Genomic DNA, 19104 nt, shown 5'->3' with positions numbered 1-19104 from the left:
TTTAATTTAATTTAACCTAGATCTTTTTAGTACTAAAAAAAGAAGGATGAAAAGTTTTATTAGCTTAAGCTAATTATACATCACAAACAGGAAAGTTGATTAATATTGTTTGGAACAAAACATATACAATTAATTAATTATACTCTCCGGAATATTATTTCATCCTTCGTTGCTGACGTGGCGGAGCATCCATGGCGGTATCAATGAGGAATTATTATTATTGTTATTTGAACCCGGATAGTGATGAGCCTGACCCGATCCATCTCTGTTCATTCCTCCAAAAGCCCCCCTGATCAACACATATAATATATGGATACAGAAAACATTTTGTTGTTAAGCAATTATATGTCGCAATGATTATGTTTTTTAGGTAATCTGATAGTGTAAAATTTATTCGTACGTACCCAATTGTAAGGTTAGGAAGTTGGTGGTGAGAATGTGATGGAAACACATGAACTGTTGCTGAGTTTTGGCCTGATGAGTTGGGTTGTGTCTTCTCATTTTCTTTTAGCTGTTTTCGGTTCACATTTATAGATAGAGACAGATAGAAATTGAACAAGTTTGAGATATTAGAAAGCAAAATATATGTATGTATACCTTCTTAGTAATCAAGTTGTTTTGTTCTTGGAGCGCTTTCTCCTGCTCATATATAGTGCAAGTATTACTTATAACACAAATATCATAAATACAGAAACACTGTATAGATTCAAGTAAATCCGAATAATTATTGACGATGGAGAAGAATATTAATAGTATATCGTTATTACCTTTTTCTGCAGCTCAGAAATGGACTCGTGCATCAGTTGATTCTGCATATTATTCAATTTATACTATTAACCTTAAAGATTAACTACAGTTGATATCAATTAGTAATTAATTAATACGGACCTTCCTGCTTCTAATTCTCTTTAATGAAGTATCAATCTGTTGCTCTATACTCTGGAGCTCACGCAAACTGAGAGGGTCCAGATCCTGACCCATGTAATGCCTACACAATTAATATTATATGAACAATTTGAATTCGGCGTTAAAACAGACACTGTTTTCACGTGTCAATTAAAAATGGGCTTACATCGTCTTTTGCAAATGTAGAAAGAATTCGCCCATTTTTCATGTGTATTACTACTAATGAAGTGAAGGGGTATGCATACCTTATATTTCTTTGTAAAAGTTCAATTCTTGACATGAGCTTCGGATACTCCACACTCCAATTTTCCTACAACAAATACATCTAATGAGATCAAAAGGAAAACAAAAGACTAGAAAACTAATTAGCAAGTGCCTGGGAAAATATTAAATTTGAAATTTATTGAGGGGGGAAATGTATTTGAAGTATGCTTTATATGTTCAAAACATGAACTTTGCTTGGACTAAAGTTGGTGAGAACAGTGGCATCCAGAAATTTCTTAAAAGTTGTTCAGAAATAGCAGCTTGTTATGTTAAGAATATCCAAAATATATTATTTAATCATTTACTAGTTAGTATACATGTTCTTTTTTTCCGACAATTGAACACCCTAATCTCTATGTGGCTATGCCACTGAGTGAAAATAAAAAATTCTAACTTAAAAATGCTGCAAGTATTTCACTTTAATAGTATCTTCCATTCATTTTATGTAAAGAACCAATTTGATTATACACAAAATTTATGAAAAAAATAAGACTTCTACATATGATTTTAGATTTTTCACAGCATTTTTTTCTATCTACTATAGAGACTTGCTAATAAAAATAAAGTAGCAAGCTTTAATTAATTTGGTTCTTTCCAAATGTGGAAAAAAAGGCCATAATCATTTTTAGATTGACTTAAATTGGAAAAGAATTATATAAATTAAAATGGAGAGAGTCTTTCAATATTTCATTATAAGACCTCGTTTTTTTTTTAACCAACAATGATAAAATTTAAAGGATAAATCAAGAGAAAGAAACATTTGAAATTTATTAATTTGCATTTACCTTGGGATCAGAATCATTAGCATTCATCTGTCTCTCTGCATATGAGCATCTTTCATATCTTTCAAGAATACTTTCCATACTAAAATCAAAAAATAAACAAAAAAAAAATTATAAGCCAGTAAGCATATTGAACTTAACTACATGACCTAATAGTATAAAATTTTATTTTATTTTTTCATTTACAGTTGGTAATTTTTCCATTGATATACAATATTACTTAAATAGGATTCTAACTAGGTTATTTTAGAATGAGAAGTTTTTTGCATTTTAATCAGGTCAGGTATATCAATTCAAAATGAAAGAGATAGATCTATTTATTAGAGTGGCATCCATGGTGGCTAAGATGAGAGAAGCGAAGCTGAGATGATTGAGTCTGTGACGTAGAGATGTGCAAATGCCCAAGTGAGAACGTGTGAGAAATCGACAATGGTGGGTTTAAAGAGGGGTAGAGGTAGACTAAAAAAATATTGGATAAGGGTGATTAATTAGACACACATGCATGAATTTACGGAATATGATCTTAGATAGGAGGATATCGAGATCGTGGTAAAGGGTTGAAGGTAAGTACGTAGTTAAACATCATCTTGCTTTCCTATGGTATAGGTTTGGTGGTAGTTTGGTGCAGTGTGCATTTATCTCCTTTCATACCTATAGTATTAACAATATTTTCGTAGATTTTTGTTCTCCAATTTCTGTTACTACTGGTTGTTTCTTGTTTTTAGTTTATCACATTATTTTCATGTCCTTTCCCTATTATTTGCTATGTTTTCTTTAGTTCTATATTTTCCTTTTCACACTACTTTGGTGCAAGTTATTTGAGTTGAGGGTCTTTCGGAGACAATAAATACTCTATCTCTGTACAATAATCAGGGGTAGGGTCAGCATACACACTACAACAAAAATAATTTTTAGCGGCAATAAATATTGACATTAATAAAGAGTGGTAAAGTCTTTACCTTCATTAGTTAAGTCTCATTCGAACCGATGCAACTGAAGGTTTTAGGGACATATACAAAGAATGGTAGTTGCCGCTAAAAATACACATTCTTAACAGTAATTAAGAATTAATTGTCACTAGTGATCATTTTTGAGGTAATGACATTAGCTCTATTCTCTTTAGACTCCACCTGTAGAATTACATTAGCTATGTTTTGGTTGTTAATTAAAGCTTCCATTCATGATCAAATAAAAAGTTGCTTACAATTTACTATAACAGGTAAAGCTATACCTAGATTGTGCCTTTTCTTTTTTGTAGCTGGATGAGATTGTTTGACAATATTTTGCCACAAAATTGTGTCTGTTCTACAAGATTCATCATAATCATTTAGATTTATCAATGTTGTATAAGATATGCCTTTAATAAGTTAAAACTATATTAGAGGCCTCAACAAATCTAGTTAGTAGGTCTTTTAAACTCATGATTTACATAACTCGTTATGTATTCATTGCTATTACAAACTTCAAGAAGATTATTTATCAATTTTAATATAACATGAAATCATAGACTATAAACAACTAACTGAAGGATTTGGATCAATATTAATTCGTTCGGAAAACCAAACGACTAATAAGATTTAACTTGTCATTAATAGAGATCAATTGACCAGAAGATAATTTATACGTTGACAGTATAAAGAATCTCTGCGTTATCATTAATGTTAGTAATATAATTGGAGTACATGTACGTCATTAAGAGTGCTCCTCGTACTATATATCAGTGAATGAACTGACAAAGAGGCACAAGGCTCTAGGCTTTAAAATGAAATGCTCTTTCTTCAGCTTTTGCTTTTAATTTGTTGTATTTTGTGCATTTCATCTAATTGTAATGTAATTATGTCAATATACACTAACATGACTACCTGCAAAATATACATGGAAAACACAAGGGAAGTAATATACTTATGAGGGTAGTTTTAGGGATATTTGAAGGGTAAAATATCATTTTTATTTCGTGTAGCAAATATAAATAAATTTCAATGCTTCAATGATGAAGTTAGCTTTTGGTCATAAATTTTAGATAAATTTCCAAAACTATTTAGTAGGTTGAATGACTTTTACTTTCGCTCACAAAACTTCAAAAATTTTCCAAGTAAAAATTCTAACACAATTTTTGTTCCGAAATGCACACTTTCAAAAAAAAAAAACTCAAATTTTCAAGTTTCAAAATCTAAGGCAAAACGGGAGCTAAGAAGTATGAAATATGTGTTCATGATTACTGATCAATAATCACTTGATTTACTCTTTGGAAAGAAATAGGAGATCTAGTTTCAATGTAATAAATTCACCAAGCTAAGAACAAACGATCTAAATCGTATGTAATGAGAAAAGATAAAGTAATAAGTTACCATACAAACAATTATAGAAATTACTCAAATTAGTGCATGAGGACATCAATGAGCTGATCAATAATTAGCTTACTAAATATACATAGCATATATGATTTAATTTTCCTTCATTACTTTTGTGACCTAATTATGTCAAAAATAAAAAACCAAAACACTAACATGACATATATATATATATATATATATACACTAATTAGGAATTTTTAAAGGTAAAACATCATTTTGTTGCTTCAATAGAAAAAAACTATAGCAGCGTTTAGTCATAGATTTCGAATAAAATTGGTAGAGTAGTACCTTGAGTCATTTGAGGAATACTCGAAAAGTTTGCCTTTGGTAGAAAACACAATCAATGCAACATCAGCATCACATAATACTGAGATCTCATTAGCTTTCTTCAATAATCCAGATCGTCTCTTTGAGAATGTTACTTGTCTGCTTATTTTGTTCTCGATCCGTTTCAACTCTACCCTACCTCTTCCCATCCTCTATCTTTAATGCGTATTTAAATTAATCGAACTATTAAATCATATAAGCTACCTAGCATAGATAGAGAGGTTTGTTTGGACTAATTGAGAGACTATATGGAAGAAGAAGCATGATTGAGGGTTGGGGGGGGAGGTTTTATTTGTTGATTTTTGATTGATTGAGTGAAAGGGAATAATAATAACCTGATACAAGAGTGGTTTAAGCATTAAGGGGTGTTGCGTTGTCGATTTGTGATTGGATAAAACGTACACACTGCTAGTATCTGGTGGTTAAGAGCCACAAAATTATGCTACATACCACCAGACAAAATGTGATTAGATAGTTTTAGTTTGAAATTTTTATTTATTTTGTACGTAAATTTAAATTAATCGAGATTTCAACGGGTTGGCAGGTAATGGTTGGGCCATACTTATTGAGTTTTTATTCGTATAATAGTTGCATTGATGGTGTTTTACGTCATTCTTATTTTTAGTATATACTCCTTATATGCTAAGGTCCTAGGACATTCAGTACTTCTGCACTATGTAGTACTCTCTACATTTCATATATGACATCGTTTTTTTAATAAAAATAAAATTATAATTAAAGGTATATATTTCACTTGGCTAATTTAAATTCTAAAATTTGATTATTATTACTTTATATAAAAGTTTCATAATATGTCCCTCAGGTTCATTTTTGTGATACTAATATTTTTTGTGATTTATAATATATGTTTTCCTCCTTTATTTTAGGAGTAGTTTTAAATATTTTTGTTTGTTAATGCGGTTCCATTGTAGCATATGCCTAATTAGATTTGGCTCTTCTTCGTTTATTTTCTTTCCATTTTCTCTAAATTTTTACTTGAACTAGTGATACATGATATAAATTAAATTAATAATTAAAATTTAATTGTATAAAAATAAATCTTCAATTCTAATTTAGTTCATAAATACATTATATATTTCATTAAAAATTATTGAAATTCCGCCATCTTAGCAATATACTATCTTGTCCATAAATATTGGGAATAGTTCTCTTCCTAATACTTTTTTAAGCATACAATTTCTTTTATTTCTTTCAAAGCACTCTTTTTATTGCGTCTTAGAGGAAATAGGGAAGAAAGAGGTGAAATAAAATAGGAGAAATAAGCCAATAAAGAGATCAATTTTAAAAAGAAAATAAAAGAAATATCATGGTTAGGGAGTTACTTTGACAATTAAGTCTTAGCCATTTAATCACTAATCCAAATAAAACTTTGAAGAAAATTAAAGAACAGTCAGATCATTACATCGATAATCGTCAGTGAGAAGAGTATATATTTAAAGAGAAAATACATAAAAGTTCTCTCGAACTTGGCTGCAAAACTTACTTTAGCACTTAAACTACACTAGCGTTTAAATTATCCCTTAACATCTTTAAAGTGATTTTTTTCAACCCTAATACTACAATACCAGTCTCACAGTAGCAAGTGTATTACACACGCGTCATTTTATTGTCACATTAGTGTCACGTCAGTGCCACATTGAAAATTAAAAATTTTGACTTTTTTTAATTCTTTTTTATTTATTTTTATTTATACGTTTTTAGAAAGATAAAAACAGAAAAGAAAATTATGAATTAATCCAAGATTATAAAAATAAAATCAAACTCTAACGTATTCAAAACTAGAAACATCAATTTTTAAAACACATTATCAAAATAAATAAATAATATAAATTAAAAAACTAATTTGAGATGAAGAAATTACAAATTTTTTTATTAAAAAATGTTTCAAGTTCATCATAATCAACAAACCCTTCGATATGTAACAAGTTGTTGGGTTTTTCATTTTTTTCTTATTCATCACTTTTAAGAATAAGTAAGAATAATTTGAAATGAAGAAATAGGTGAGGGTGTTCCGAAAAAGAAGAAAGAAGGAGGCGGGGGTGAGGGGGGGGGACGGGGGACGAGATCACCGAAGAAAAAGAAGAAGAAAGGGGTGCGGGTAGGGGGTTCGAAGAACCAAAGGGTGGGGGTTGTTGGTGGATAAAGATGGTGGGGTGGTGAAGTGTGAGGAAGATGAAACCTTATTGGTTGGAAAGAAAAAAAGGGGCCTATTCATTTGGTGCCTGAGCAATTGATTCTTAATTATCGCTAAATATGTATTTTTAGCAGCAATTTATGAAATTATGTCTTAGGCCTAACTCACACCCCAAAAATTAGCTCAAAGGAAGGAGGATTGTCCAAGCCTTATAAAGACTCCACCATCTCATTAACCACCGATGTGAGACTTTTTGTCATTCTTTAATACCCACCTCACGCTCAATGCTTAGCATTTGGTGCCTGAGCAATTTGATTTTGGGGTAACCAACATCAAGTGAGACGGGTCTTGCTTTGATACCATGTGAAATTAGGTCTTAGGTCTAACTCATCCCCAAAAGAATACTCTTTGTGTATGCCCCTAAAACCTTTGGCTTCTAATTACACTTAACTAATGCCGAAAAAGATTTTAACATTTTTTATTAATACCAATATTTATTGTTGTTAAATATTATTTTTATTACAGTGAGCAAAACTTTCACAGACTAATAAGTTGGGAAAATTTAAGACAAATCAAACACTTTTAAAGAGAAAATCCTAACATTTACCCTTTATAGTATGCTATTATCAATAGGCAAATAATATACCAATTTTTTTAAATTTGTGGGCTTTTAATCATGAGTCAAGCACAAAATATATAAAAGTGAATAGTGGCACGCTGCACGCACCTTAAGGTTTAAGGTGGCCAAAAAACAAGACGATGGATATGCTTAAAATTAACTTTGGTGGTCCTTATTATGCACACAAGTAAAGCTAAAGATTTGTTCGCATTAGATATTTTTATTCGTCCAATAAATACATGACACCGTGTTTTATCACATGGTTGATGTGAATAATAGTCACTTTTATTTTCCTGTAACCAAGATATTTCATTTTAATGAGCAGTAAAAATATGTACTATGTTTCTTGGAGTTTTACGAACAAGTTGTTTCCTAGTAAGACACTTCACGCGTTACAAAAATAAATATAGAATCATAGGGGACCATAAAATGCAAGCAGGCACAATTAATTAGAATATTTATATAGTACAGTAAAAATTGGTTTTCCAAATCCTTTCAAATTATATTACAGCTTTAAGTAGGGGACCATGACTTAATTATGGTAAATTAATATTAAAAATTAGATTAAAAGGACAGTGTTTAATTTATTTTTTTTTATCAGAAGAGACATTACTCCGTTTATTATGTAATAAAATATATCAAAATCTCAAATCCCTACTTTATTATAGTTTGTTACTTTAATTGAAGACATTATATCCGTTGTATTAAGATGAGAAGACAATCTTAGCCATTCTACTTTTTTCTTATTGCCAAATTAATTATTAGTATTAACTTTTTATCTTTTTGATAATGGCGAGGTATTACTATCGTATTAGAAGATTTTGGCATTGTTTAGGACAATTTGGTGATCTAGAGGTCTTATTTTACTTTATTTTGATTAAGTCGTTTTGTATCGAAATCAAGGAGGATTCAGAATTTAAATTGTATTGATTTAATTTTTTTAGTTTTGAACTTATTATATTTTAATATTATAATAAATTTCATTAGTGTATAGAATGAATATAAAGTATAACCTCGAAAAATAGAAAATGAGGTACTACATACCCTCATTAGTCATTACTATAGTATATGATTTGGTGGATAAACTGGTTTTAACTTTGAGTATTTTTATTAATATAAATTAACTTAATAAATACAAGTAATTAATTAAACACAGTACAATACTCATATGACTAGTCGATAATTTCAAATCATGATTTAAAGTTAAAAAGATGGTATACATTCCATAAATTAATGATAATGTGAGATTAGACTTTCAAATTATATGGTCAAACACGCCTAAAAACATTCCATTTAATTATAGCATATACAAAGTTGATTTTAGAAAATGAAAACCTTAATTATGTGCATATATATTATTAGCATTTCCCTTAGATTATGTTTTATTGGCTAAATGAGGCAAAACATGTCTTATCTCACAGCCCTTATAATAATGGCAACAACTCACTTTTATTATGGCCTCTACCAACCTCTTTTTTGAAAAAAACAAGTAAAAAAAAAAAATGAAGAGTACATAATGGTAAATATTACCTCCTCCATGAAAATTTCTCTATTTCCTATTCAATTTTGTTCCCAAAAATGACTTCTTGTTTTATAAAAAAATAAATAAAAACAGTGTCTGTTTTTTCCCTTTTCGTGTCATTTCTTATTAATTGTCCCAAAATAAAATGAATATACCGATACCATGTTTGGAAAATCCTGTTGCATTATATATATATATATATATATATATATATATATATATATATATTCACTATTTTGAGATGCCTTATAAAATTTATTCAGTTTATAAAATCAATAAATAATTTATCTTTTTAGTCTATTTTACCGTTGCTATTAAATATTACTCCCTCCATTTCAAAACAATTGAATTGTTGAAATGTTTTACAAATTTTTTAAAAAAAAAGAAAATTAAAACATAAATTAAATGTTACTTTTCATTTTTACTCTTAGTCATTATTATCAAAATAATCTTTAGAATAACTAAATATTGATCATAATAACTAATTTCAGTATTAACTAAAATTTTTATATCATTCTGAATACAAAATACAATGTGTGACTCTTAAAATGACTAAGAAAATTTCTTTTAAAACCAAAATTTTAGAGGTAAAACCATTCAGAAATTTACAGTCAATTTTTGGAGGTAAAACTTTAACAAATATGACTAAAAAATGCTATTGAATTACATTAATTTAGTTGTCATCCATAATAATTTTGTGAACTATGTCAATCGAATTTTCAAAATGCAATTTCATAAAATCTGCTAATTCACTTTTAAATTTGGTGCAGATTACAAGTAGAGTTTACACCAAAGATGGAGTGTTAATTTGTCAATATAGTGAAGAATTCTTTTTATGAAAATCTCAGCCACATTAATATACGAAATTTTCTAGAAAATAATTGAAATTAGTTGAAGTTTCTTTGAGCTCATTACATAGAAAATTCAAATGGAGAGTAGAAACTGAAGAATATTTTTGAAAGTAATCTTAAAGATTGAACAATCAAGTTAATTAAAAATATAAAAAATATCTTAACAATTGAATAACTTTGAAATGGGGTGAGTAGTATTTATTTTTCAATGCTTAAATAATTTATATTTAATAAAGGTGATTTGGTAAAATTATCCCTATAATTTATGGCTTCTTAATTTTATGTCAAATTAATAGTAGACAACGGTAAACAACTATTATCGTACAAAGAGAATAGGAAAAATGGTCAAATATGTCCCTTAACTATTCGAAAAGGTCTAGATATACCTTTCGTTTAAAGTTTGGTTGACTCATGTACTCGCCGTCCAACTTTTGATCCAAATATGCCCTTATGGGCATTAGTTGCTATGTTGGACATATCTAACTCATTTTTCATTTCTTTAAATGTCACATAGAATTGTCATGTCATTTTGATCCTATCACATGTCATTTATATGAAAAATAGAAAGATATTCGGACTCATAAACACCTAATCAAACCCATAAATCAATCCTCTTTTAAATAAATTATCCGATCGATTTTCAATAATTTTGTTTAATTTTTATTTTTTCGATAAATTCCAAAAATGAGTAATTGATTAATAAAAAAATATGAAGAATATGAAAAAATGAATGAATAATCCATATGAAATTTTTGAGATTTACCAAAAAAATAAAAATTTTGAGATTTATCAAAAAAAAATTTAAAAAATCATATTTTTTATTAATCAATTACTAATTTTTGAGATTCACCAAAAAAAATAAAATTCAAAAAAAAAAATTGAAATGTTAGATTTCAGGTTATTATATTTATTTGTGATTTTTTGTCATTAATTTTATATTATTTTTTTCATATTTTTCCTATTTTTTATTAATCAATTACTCATTTTCAGAATTTATCGAAAAAAATGAAAATTAAACAAGACTATTGAAAATCGTTCGGATAATTTATTTTAAAGGGGGTTGATTTATGAGTCAGATTAAATGTTTATGAGTCCGAATATCTTTCCATTTTCATATAAATGTCATGTGGTAAGGTCAAAATGAAATGACAATTCCATGTGGCATTTAAAGAAATGAAAAATGAGTTGGATATGTCTAACATGACAACTAACGCCTATAAGGACATATTTGAATCAAAAATTAAACGATGAGGACATGAATGAACCAAACTTTAAACTGAGAGTTATATAGATCTTTTTGATTAGTTTAGAGGTACATTTGACCTTTTTCCTTAGAGAATATTATGTCATTGTAATTTTCTGGAGAATGAATCTGGACACATCCACAATAGCAATTATTAAAGGAATAAATCTTCCTTTTTGAGATATCATAATTTTTCCAACACTTAATTAAAATAAAGTTTAAAGAAAAGATGAATGAATAATCCATATGAACTTCTCTTTCTTTTTCATTATAATTAATCATGGCATTCTTGCTATATAAAAGGGTGACAAGGATCAAGGTTTGCCAAATGGAAGACCATAATATTTATTGAATTAAATAAATTAAAAAGAATTATTATAAAAATATAAATATCCTAATCATACGAAGCTACACCTCTAGCAGCACGCTAGCTACTTTTTGTTATCAACCAAAAAAAAATGTAAAAATTATTTTTTCGTTAAAATAAAATATATATTCCTAACAACTATCTTCTGACTCTCTAATTAGAAAATTGTGAGTGGCCATGGCGGCTGAAATTAAAAATTAAAAAGAAAAAAATGAAGCCCAGATCCCTTGCCAGGGCAATCAGAGTTAATTTAATTGGAAACAGAATATTTTTGTGTACTACTAAAGGAGAAAAATAACTTCACTTTGCTTTATTTATAGTATCTCCATATAAAAGAGGTAGAAATTATACCACGCAGCCGCTAGCTGCACCTATATTTAATTTATATTCAATTTTCTTTAAAATTTAATTAAAAAAATTATTATTTTTGACGAACTTTAAATTATCACAATTACTTACTCTTTTTGGATACCGTCAAGTAGCTTAATTTTAAACCGCTCCTTGAAAAAATAAAATACAACAATAAAGCACACATCAGAAAAGATAGTATTCTTTTATTGTAATGCAAATTCACACATCATTTCTGAAATCATTTCTTCAGAAATGAAGCAATTGTCACTCGACAACTCAACTATGTAAAGTTCAATTGTATGCGCCTAGAGTAGAGTTCAAGTTCTTTTCTTTATCAATAACACGATAAAAATATAAAAATAATATATTTGTATTATATGTCTTTACTTTTTTCCAAAATACAACTAAAAATTAAATTCTTTTCTATCATAATCAATGAAACCTTTTATTAAAAAGTATTATATTCACCGAATCAATGCGAAAACACGTTGTAAGAAACAAGTAATCACTAAAATATTAAGAAACTTTTTTATTTTCTTCCGTGTGAATTATTATATTTTCTTCATTAATTCAATTAAATAATATGAAAATTTTAAAATAATCACTCAATATTTTTCGTGGGAGACACTTTGCCCCGTAAAGGGTGTATCCTTTGCAGATGGAGCACCTTTGTTTGTAAGTTATAACAATAGAAGCCCAAAAGAACAATTTATAAACAATAAGTTATAAGTAAAGCAAATAATAATAATAATAGAGGGGTATCTAATTAAATTTATTATTTTTCCCTTACGAGAAGGTTGCGTTACTGCGTAGATACCTAAAGCTACTCTACTCTATGAAATTACAAATAATATCATGTCATAGAACAATTCCTTATTTTATATTTTTTATTTAATTTGAATAGAAACCACACTTTAGATTCTTCAATAAATTTAGTGGGTTTTATAGTTTAAAAAAAAAAGCTTGGATAGCTACTGCTAACTAACATATATTCACAAAAGAATAATAAATTCAATATAATAATAGGAATCCAGCAAATTTTGCTCTTCAAATAACAATCTAATTAATTCGAATAAAGATTTATATTTTTTAAAAGTACTTTATATTTTCCTCTCACAAAATTTCTTAATAATGTAGAAAGTAAAGTATATTCCACGGATTATAAAAAAAAAAATCTTTTTCTCCTCTTTTTTGTCATTGATAATGTTTCGAGCAACTAGGGTGATTTATAAGAATGACCTTGAAGATAAGCGATTTTGAATTTTCGGAGAACTCCAAATTTAACAAGTTTTGTTCCATTATTGTAGTGTATTGGGCTGGAAAATCTAGTGGGCTCCTTAAATGCCATGTGGTTTCTTGGGCCATATTGTAGTTCATCTCACTAATTTGGGCCTTTGATAACTGAGAACATTATTTCTAAGTTTGTGTTCTAGGCCTAATCACGATACAAATGGGTTGATATGTGATTGACAATGACTAATTTCATCTTAGGAAACTTACCTAAAATATCATAAAAGAATATTTATCATTTATAGCAATAATATTTTTATTCACTTGATCACATTTAATATATTTATAATATAGTTTAATACATATTACAGTAAAACACTTATAATATAAATTTTATTGATGGATAATACTTTTATCACAGTTTTAATACATGTTACAAATATAGTAATTTATAAAACATATATATTACAAGTTTTATTGATGGATAATACATTTATCATATATTTTAGTAAAATGTGTTAATTTCTTAACAAACAAGCATAATATATTTTAAAACAGTTACAATACACATATATTGCATACATAATTCACTTTTAATATATTGCAGATTTATCATATCATTATTATGTACTGTTATAAATAATAATAAATAAAAAGTAATTATTTATTAAAAGATATCATGCGACTAATATTTCCTTTCTTGTTCATATAGAGTTACAATGTTATACAGATAAAAGTTTCAATCTACGACTTTCCAACAAGCGTTTAAATGACCCGATCGATTCTGGAAAACTTTGCCAAGGAATATTTTTAAGTGTTGTTTGGTAGGAAGTTTTGAACTTATCATATACTATTAGTTTTTCAAAAATGTTTTTTTGAAAAATAAGTGGGATTCTCCACTTTTTATTCTTGTGTTCGATATGGTAAATTATAAGAAAAAAAATATATATTATTCTAAAAGAATAAAATATTACATATTATCTAGCTAGACAAATACGGGGAATTTGTGGGGGTTGGGGTTGTGGGGTGAGAGCAGGAGATATAAGGATTGGGCAGGACTCGTTTGGTGTGAGAGATTAAAAATAATAGTGAAGAGCGGAGGATATTGGAATGCTGATTGTGAAATGTTGTTCCTACTTCAACTAAAGAAGTCATTTTGAATGAAGGTAAAAAATTTTGACATCTTCTCTGTACCTGAATACACAAAAGAAACTGAATTCACATGAAAGATGCTAATAATCATCATATTCAGCAACATCCACATTATGATTTGAATAAAATAAAACATTTCCAAGCAAACAAGTTTGTTTTTATGCAAAGAAAATGGTTCACAACGTTCACCTTAATTAGGGTATTTTGCTGAAAATAAAGGTACTGGAGTTTTCCTTTATTATTATAGAAATATACTTCATATGCTTTTATGCAAAGCTGAAGATAAAGGACTTTTTCATTCACAGCATCCAACCAGGTATCATACCATTCACGTTTTGGGCATTTGTTACTGCTGTTATTTGGCTTGAAGTTGTTATTGGATCGTACCTGCATTAAATCAAAACAATAACATTTTTGTTTTAGCCAAGCACTTTAATTGTGTGAATAACTTTCATCGATATCTCTAGAGTATGAAAAGCTATATTTGTTTTGCTTCTTCCTTTTTTTTTTCAAAAAATCTCACTTGTGAACTAATGGGCAGATGTAAAATAGATAGGATAAATTAAAAATTAAGATATATATAGAATGAATATGGTAGAATTTACCCAATTTGCAAGGAAGAGTTGCACTCTAGAGGTTGGAAGAAACCCTGAGATTGAGGATGTTGCTGCTGACCATAATTGAGACTTTGCTCACCACCACCCCATGCTTGTTGCATGTTGTTTTCAGCATATATTTCTTCCATCTGCTAACAAATTATATGCAATTCAATGACTTTGGTACATCAATCAATAAGGAATATTGATCTTCGGCTTAATAATTACTGAACCCTAAAAACTAGCTCACAATTTCCCATATACCCATTCCTTAAAAAGAGCCGATGTGAGACTCTTCAACAGAAATACTTTACTTTAGCAACTTAGTTAGGTAAAAAAAAAAAAATTGACGAAAAATAAACCTAATCTAACAAAAATCAATCACAATACAACTAGTAATATACATGGAGCTAGAAAATGAGTTAGAATCACATGTATGGGCAACCTACCTTTCTTTCAAGAACCTTGTTAGCCTCATTCCACAATTTCTCCTGTTATGATAAAATAGTAAGTTACTAACTATTGAACACATGCATCATGTTGACCATTTTAGAATCAAATGAGAATACCTTAGTTTGAAGATCAGAAAGCTGATCAAGCATCATTTGTGTCTATAGAGCAGCCAGAAGATAACAATCAGAATACTTGAATTGAAATTGGTCTAAAAATTTGTTATAAGTTAAGCTTACCCTGGTGGACCTAATGTGTTTGAGGGAAGTATCTAGTTGGACTTCAAGATGCTCAAGATCATCTATAGTCAGAGGCCCCAACTCATCTCCAAGAAGGTGTCTGTTAAAGTATAATAAGTTATCAAGAATACAATTTGTGTACATCCTTCTATGTCAAATAATTTAGACAGCATGATTATGGTTAACATAGGGGTATCAAATGGATAATCGGATTTAAATGGGCTGAATAAATAATTGATCCAACTAAAAGCATATGTGCTGAGCAAAAATAATGGATTAGATCATGACCCGACTCACTTAATTTGAATAATACTTACATACCAGAGTAATTTATAAACCAAACTAATAAAGGCAAACCAATTTCTCAACAAAAAGAAAAGCCAGAAAATACAATATTTGTGACTAGAGCGTCCAAAGATGTCACTTATATAAGCTTATTTAGTTTGTTATATTTATTTATTTTGAAATTAATAGCATCATAAACACCGTTAATTGGTGATACTCTAAACCTCCACATAGTACATAAAAGATTATATAAATATATCGAAAGTTTTGGATTTAATAAAATGTTACTAGACTGTTGTTTAGATAAATATTTTTTATAGTCAAATTAAACTAAAAAATGAATATATCTAATTTTATTTAGTGCTTTTAGACGACACTAAACATTAAAAAAAATTAAAATAGAGAGAATAGAGAAACTAAAGTATCATAGAAACTGATGACATTTCGCGATGATCACATAACTGCACCGACGCCTATTTCATTATCAAGTCGAAAGTTGGGTTAATTTGGGCATAAAAACTGCGGTAAGTTGGCAAATGGATTCTGACTAAACGTGTTATGATTTAGCCCATTCTTGAACCATGTTTGAGAATAAAATTTTGGACGAATTGAACGGGTCACTAATATTTAGGTTTCATTTGACACCTATAGATTATCTTTCTAGCTAGTAGTTAATTACCTTTGATATCGCTGCAGCGACTCATATTTGGCTTTGAGTTTCAAGTATTCCCTATAGCTGCTTTGCTGCAATGGCTCACAAGATGGATCAATAACTTGAAAAGGGTCTATATATATAAAAAAAAAAATTCTTCCTTTATTTGCGAAAAAAATTCGATCAGAAAAAATTGTGATCGAGCAGCATTCGATCATGTCAGAAATTAAAGCAACTAACTTACATATAGTAAGTTATATTATGGTAAAAATCATACATACGTTCATCCTTTGAAAAGGTGACGTCAACGAAATTAGTAGCATTTGTTACCTCATTATCTTTGATTGATCGATTGACTTCCAATGTTCCATAGCTGCACTTTTGGTACCTATCAAGTGTTTTGAGCATACTGTTGCACAAGATAAATAAAAAGGAAAAAGTTATTAATACTCAAATGATTGGATTGAATCAAATATGAGCAAGTATAAATAAATATTCGATCCATCTTTATTTAACACGGATAAAAAAATGTGCTAGCTCGCAACTCTTTTTATTTTAAAAAAAAAAACATTTTGCCTGCCCTATATGGCCATGCAAAAGCTATAAACGGGATGAAAATATTAAACATGTTCGAATAATGTACTCAAGAGATAATTAAGGATAAAATCTACGCCTCTTTGTAAAATTATTTGGATCAACATTTATATGATGGACAAACAATGTAAATAATTTCTACTTATTGTAAACCAATGAATCATTTTTTATCATATTCTAAAACTACGATTACCAACCTGACTTGAGTTAGCCATAATCCTTGTTAGAAAACAGTTTCAAAAACTGTTTTCAATGCACAGAGATATGAAGTAAATGCTACTTACTAATGTACCTAACTTCCTCATTAGATCCATTTACTTGTTGTATATTGTAATTATTTTTATTTTTAAGATTATGCATATATTCAATAATGATCACATCTTTTTAATGACCCGATAAGTCCTTACACTAACGATATAAATAACATAAATTCTTTTAACCGTATATGTTAAGTTGAAGGCCACTCAATCAACTTCATGAATTTTTGACTACTACACTAATCCAAGTACTCTATACAATTTCCCCACCGTGTTAAATTTACAGTCTTTCTATTAAAGAAGTCACAACTCAAATGATAACTAAATAGAAATTTGCTTCACGGATGAAAAAAAAAATATATATGCATGTCATGAGATTACCCAAAAGATATTTCCTAGGCTTCCTTAAAATTTGAACTGATATATATTATTATAAATTAAAGTCAATATTTAGCTATAAATTTTAAAGTGAATGAACTTTATGAAGCACGCAGAAATACCCGGTGGACTGATTTATATCACAAATGTCTATGATCACAGAGGTAAAAACAGGATATTATGAGTCTTTTATCATATCAGTCTTATTTGCCATCATCAAAAAAGGCGTAGAATTAAGGACTGGAAGACGTTTTATCTGGTTATTCAGATCTGCAGGTACGATTATACTCGGTCCATTTACTCTTTTCTTTATAAGAAGAGATTGTCTAATGATCGATCTAAACAATATTAAGTGCATTTTCTTACTTTATTCGATTTTAAAACTCAGGATCTGACACGAGAGGTTGCTCGGATGATAAAAAACCTCCATCTCCAACTCTAAAATTGTGAATTCGAGTCACTAAGGAAACAAAAATAGTGTGATCTCCTAGAGAAACGCACTAAAACATAAGATCTATATGTTTTATTTATTTTATGAACAACTTTAGGATGGGAGTATGATTTTTCATGTTGTATGTAACAGATCTTTGATAATATAGAGCTTCAATCCTAATTTCAGATCTTAGAATAGAGAAGAAAAAAAATTACTTGTTTGTGCTGCAGAATTCATAGAGTTTTCCACGATTAGAGAAAACGAGTAGAGCAACTTCAGCATCACAAAGCACAGATAGTTCATAAGCTTTTTTGAGCAATCCATTTCTCCTCTTTGCAAAAGTGACTTGTCTATTTATCTTGTTTTCTATCCTCTTCAGCTCAACTCTTCCTCTACCCATCCCTCCTTCCTCTGATGATCTTTTTCTACTTTATTTTCTCACTAATTTCTTCTCTTGGCTAACTCTTAGATCCTCTTTTCTCTCCTACTGAAACAACCAAAATTGTGAAAGAAATGCAAACCCTAGCTAGACACACACACACACAAAGAAAGAAAGAAAGGATTCTTATCAACTTTTGTTTTTTGTTTTGGTTGAATTTCAATGTTTAGAGAGAGAAAAAGTGAACATGGGTTGTTTTTATCTATGGCATTTCTTCCTATCTTCTTTAGGGATTCATTGTTTTAACTTTAGGATTTGCTTAGGTACTCCAAATTTAGATACCTTAGAGCTTTAGGGTTGGTTCTTATTTCCACTACTTTTTCAAGTTTCATGTATTTAGCCAATGCATTATAGGGACTAGTCTTACGCTTCTGTTGATGCGCGTGGAGTACACGCACAACAACTATTCGTTGTCTGGGATACACGCGCTTGGTTAGTTTGTTGGAGCTTTTGCTTCTCATTTGTGCGGTCCATCAGTGAAAGAACAAAGGCGTGTACTAAATTGGCTGGACACGCGTCGGTGTATTAGTGGATATTACGTACATATCATGCGTAAGCAAATAACTCACTTCTTCACTGTAAATTTATAGAAATGGAAAACTTACTAACAAAAATTTATTTAGCTAAACTACTTATCCATCTTAAATAAGACATAATT

At 29.0% G+C, this 19104-nt stretch overlaps 2 protein-coding genes across 4 annotated transcripts; both read right to left on the bottom strand.

The window, feature by feature from the left end:
- Positions 1 to 15: 15 nt before the first annotated feature.
- Positions 16 to 4925, bottom strand: MBP20 (MADS-box protein MBP20). Of its 2 annotated transcripts, none has more exons than NM_001374383.1 (8): positions 4595 to 4925; positions 1956 to 2034; positions 1152 to 1216; positions 889 to 988; positions 768 to 809; positions 598 to 639; positions 405 to 511; positions 16 to 289 (listed from the first exon to the last, which is right to left on the bottom strand). In NM_001374383.1, the coding sequence occupies exons 1-8, from the start codon at positions 4780 to 4782 to the stop codon at positions 160 to 162; spliced, it is 753 nt and encodes a 250-aa protein (NP_001361312.1). In that variant the 5' UTR covers positions 4783 to 4925; the 3' UTR covers positions 16 to 159. The 2 variants fall into 2 exon arrangements, with proteins under 2 accessions (NP_001361312.1, XP_069149233.1); XM_069293132.1 differs by lacking the exon at positions 4595 to 4925 and adding an exon at positions 2524 to 2569 and having other exon boundaries at positions 43 to 289.
- Positions 4926 to 14188: 9263 nt separating this feature from the next.
- Positions 14189 to 18769, bottom strand: TM29 (developmental protein SEPALLATA 1-like). Of its 2 annotated transcripts, none has more exons than XM_010317567.4 (8): positions 18223 to 18769; positions 16676 to 16754; positions 16373 to 16437; positions 15409 to 15508; positions 15289 to 15330; positions 15169 to 15210; positions 14729 to 14871; positions 14189 to 14510 (listed from the first exon to the last, which is right to left on the bottom strand). In XM_010317567.4, exons 1-8 carry the CDS (start codon positions 18405 to 18407, stop codon positions 14423 to 14425), a joined length of 744 nt encoding a protein of 247 aa, XP_010315869.1. In that variant the 5' UTR covers positions 18408 to 18769; the 3' UTR covers positions 14189 to 14422. The 2 variants fall into 2 exon arrangements, with proteins under 2 accessions (XP_010315869.1, NP_001233911.1); NM_001246982.2 differs by having other exon boundaries at positions 14217 to 14510; positions 14729 to 14868; positions 18223 to 18752.
- Between the last annotated feature and the right edge of the window lie 335 nt (positions 18770 to 19104).

Source organism: Solanum lycopersicum, chromosome 2 (genome assembly GCF_036512215.1).
Source record: "Solanum lycopersicum chromosome 2, SLM_r2.1".
NCBI classification, from domain to species: domain Eukaryota; kingdom Viridiplantae; phylum Streptophyta; class Magnoliopsida; order Solanales; family Solanaceae; genus Solanum; species Solanum lycopersicum.
This window is presented reverse-complemented; position numbering and strand designations above follow the sequence as displayed.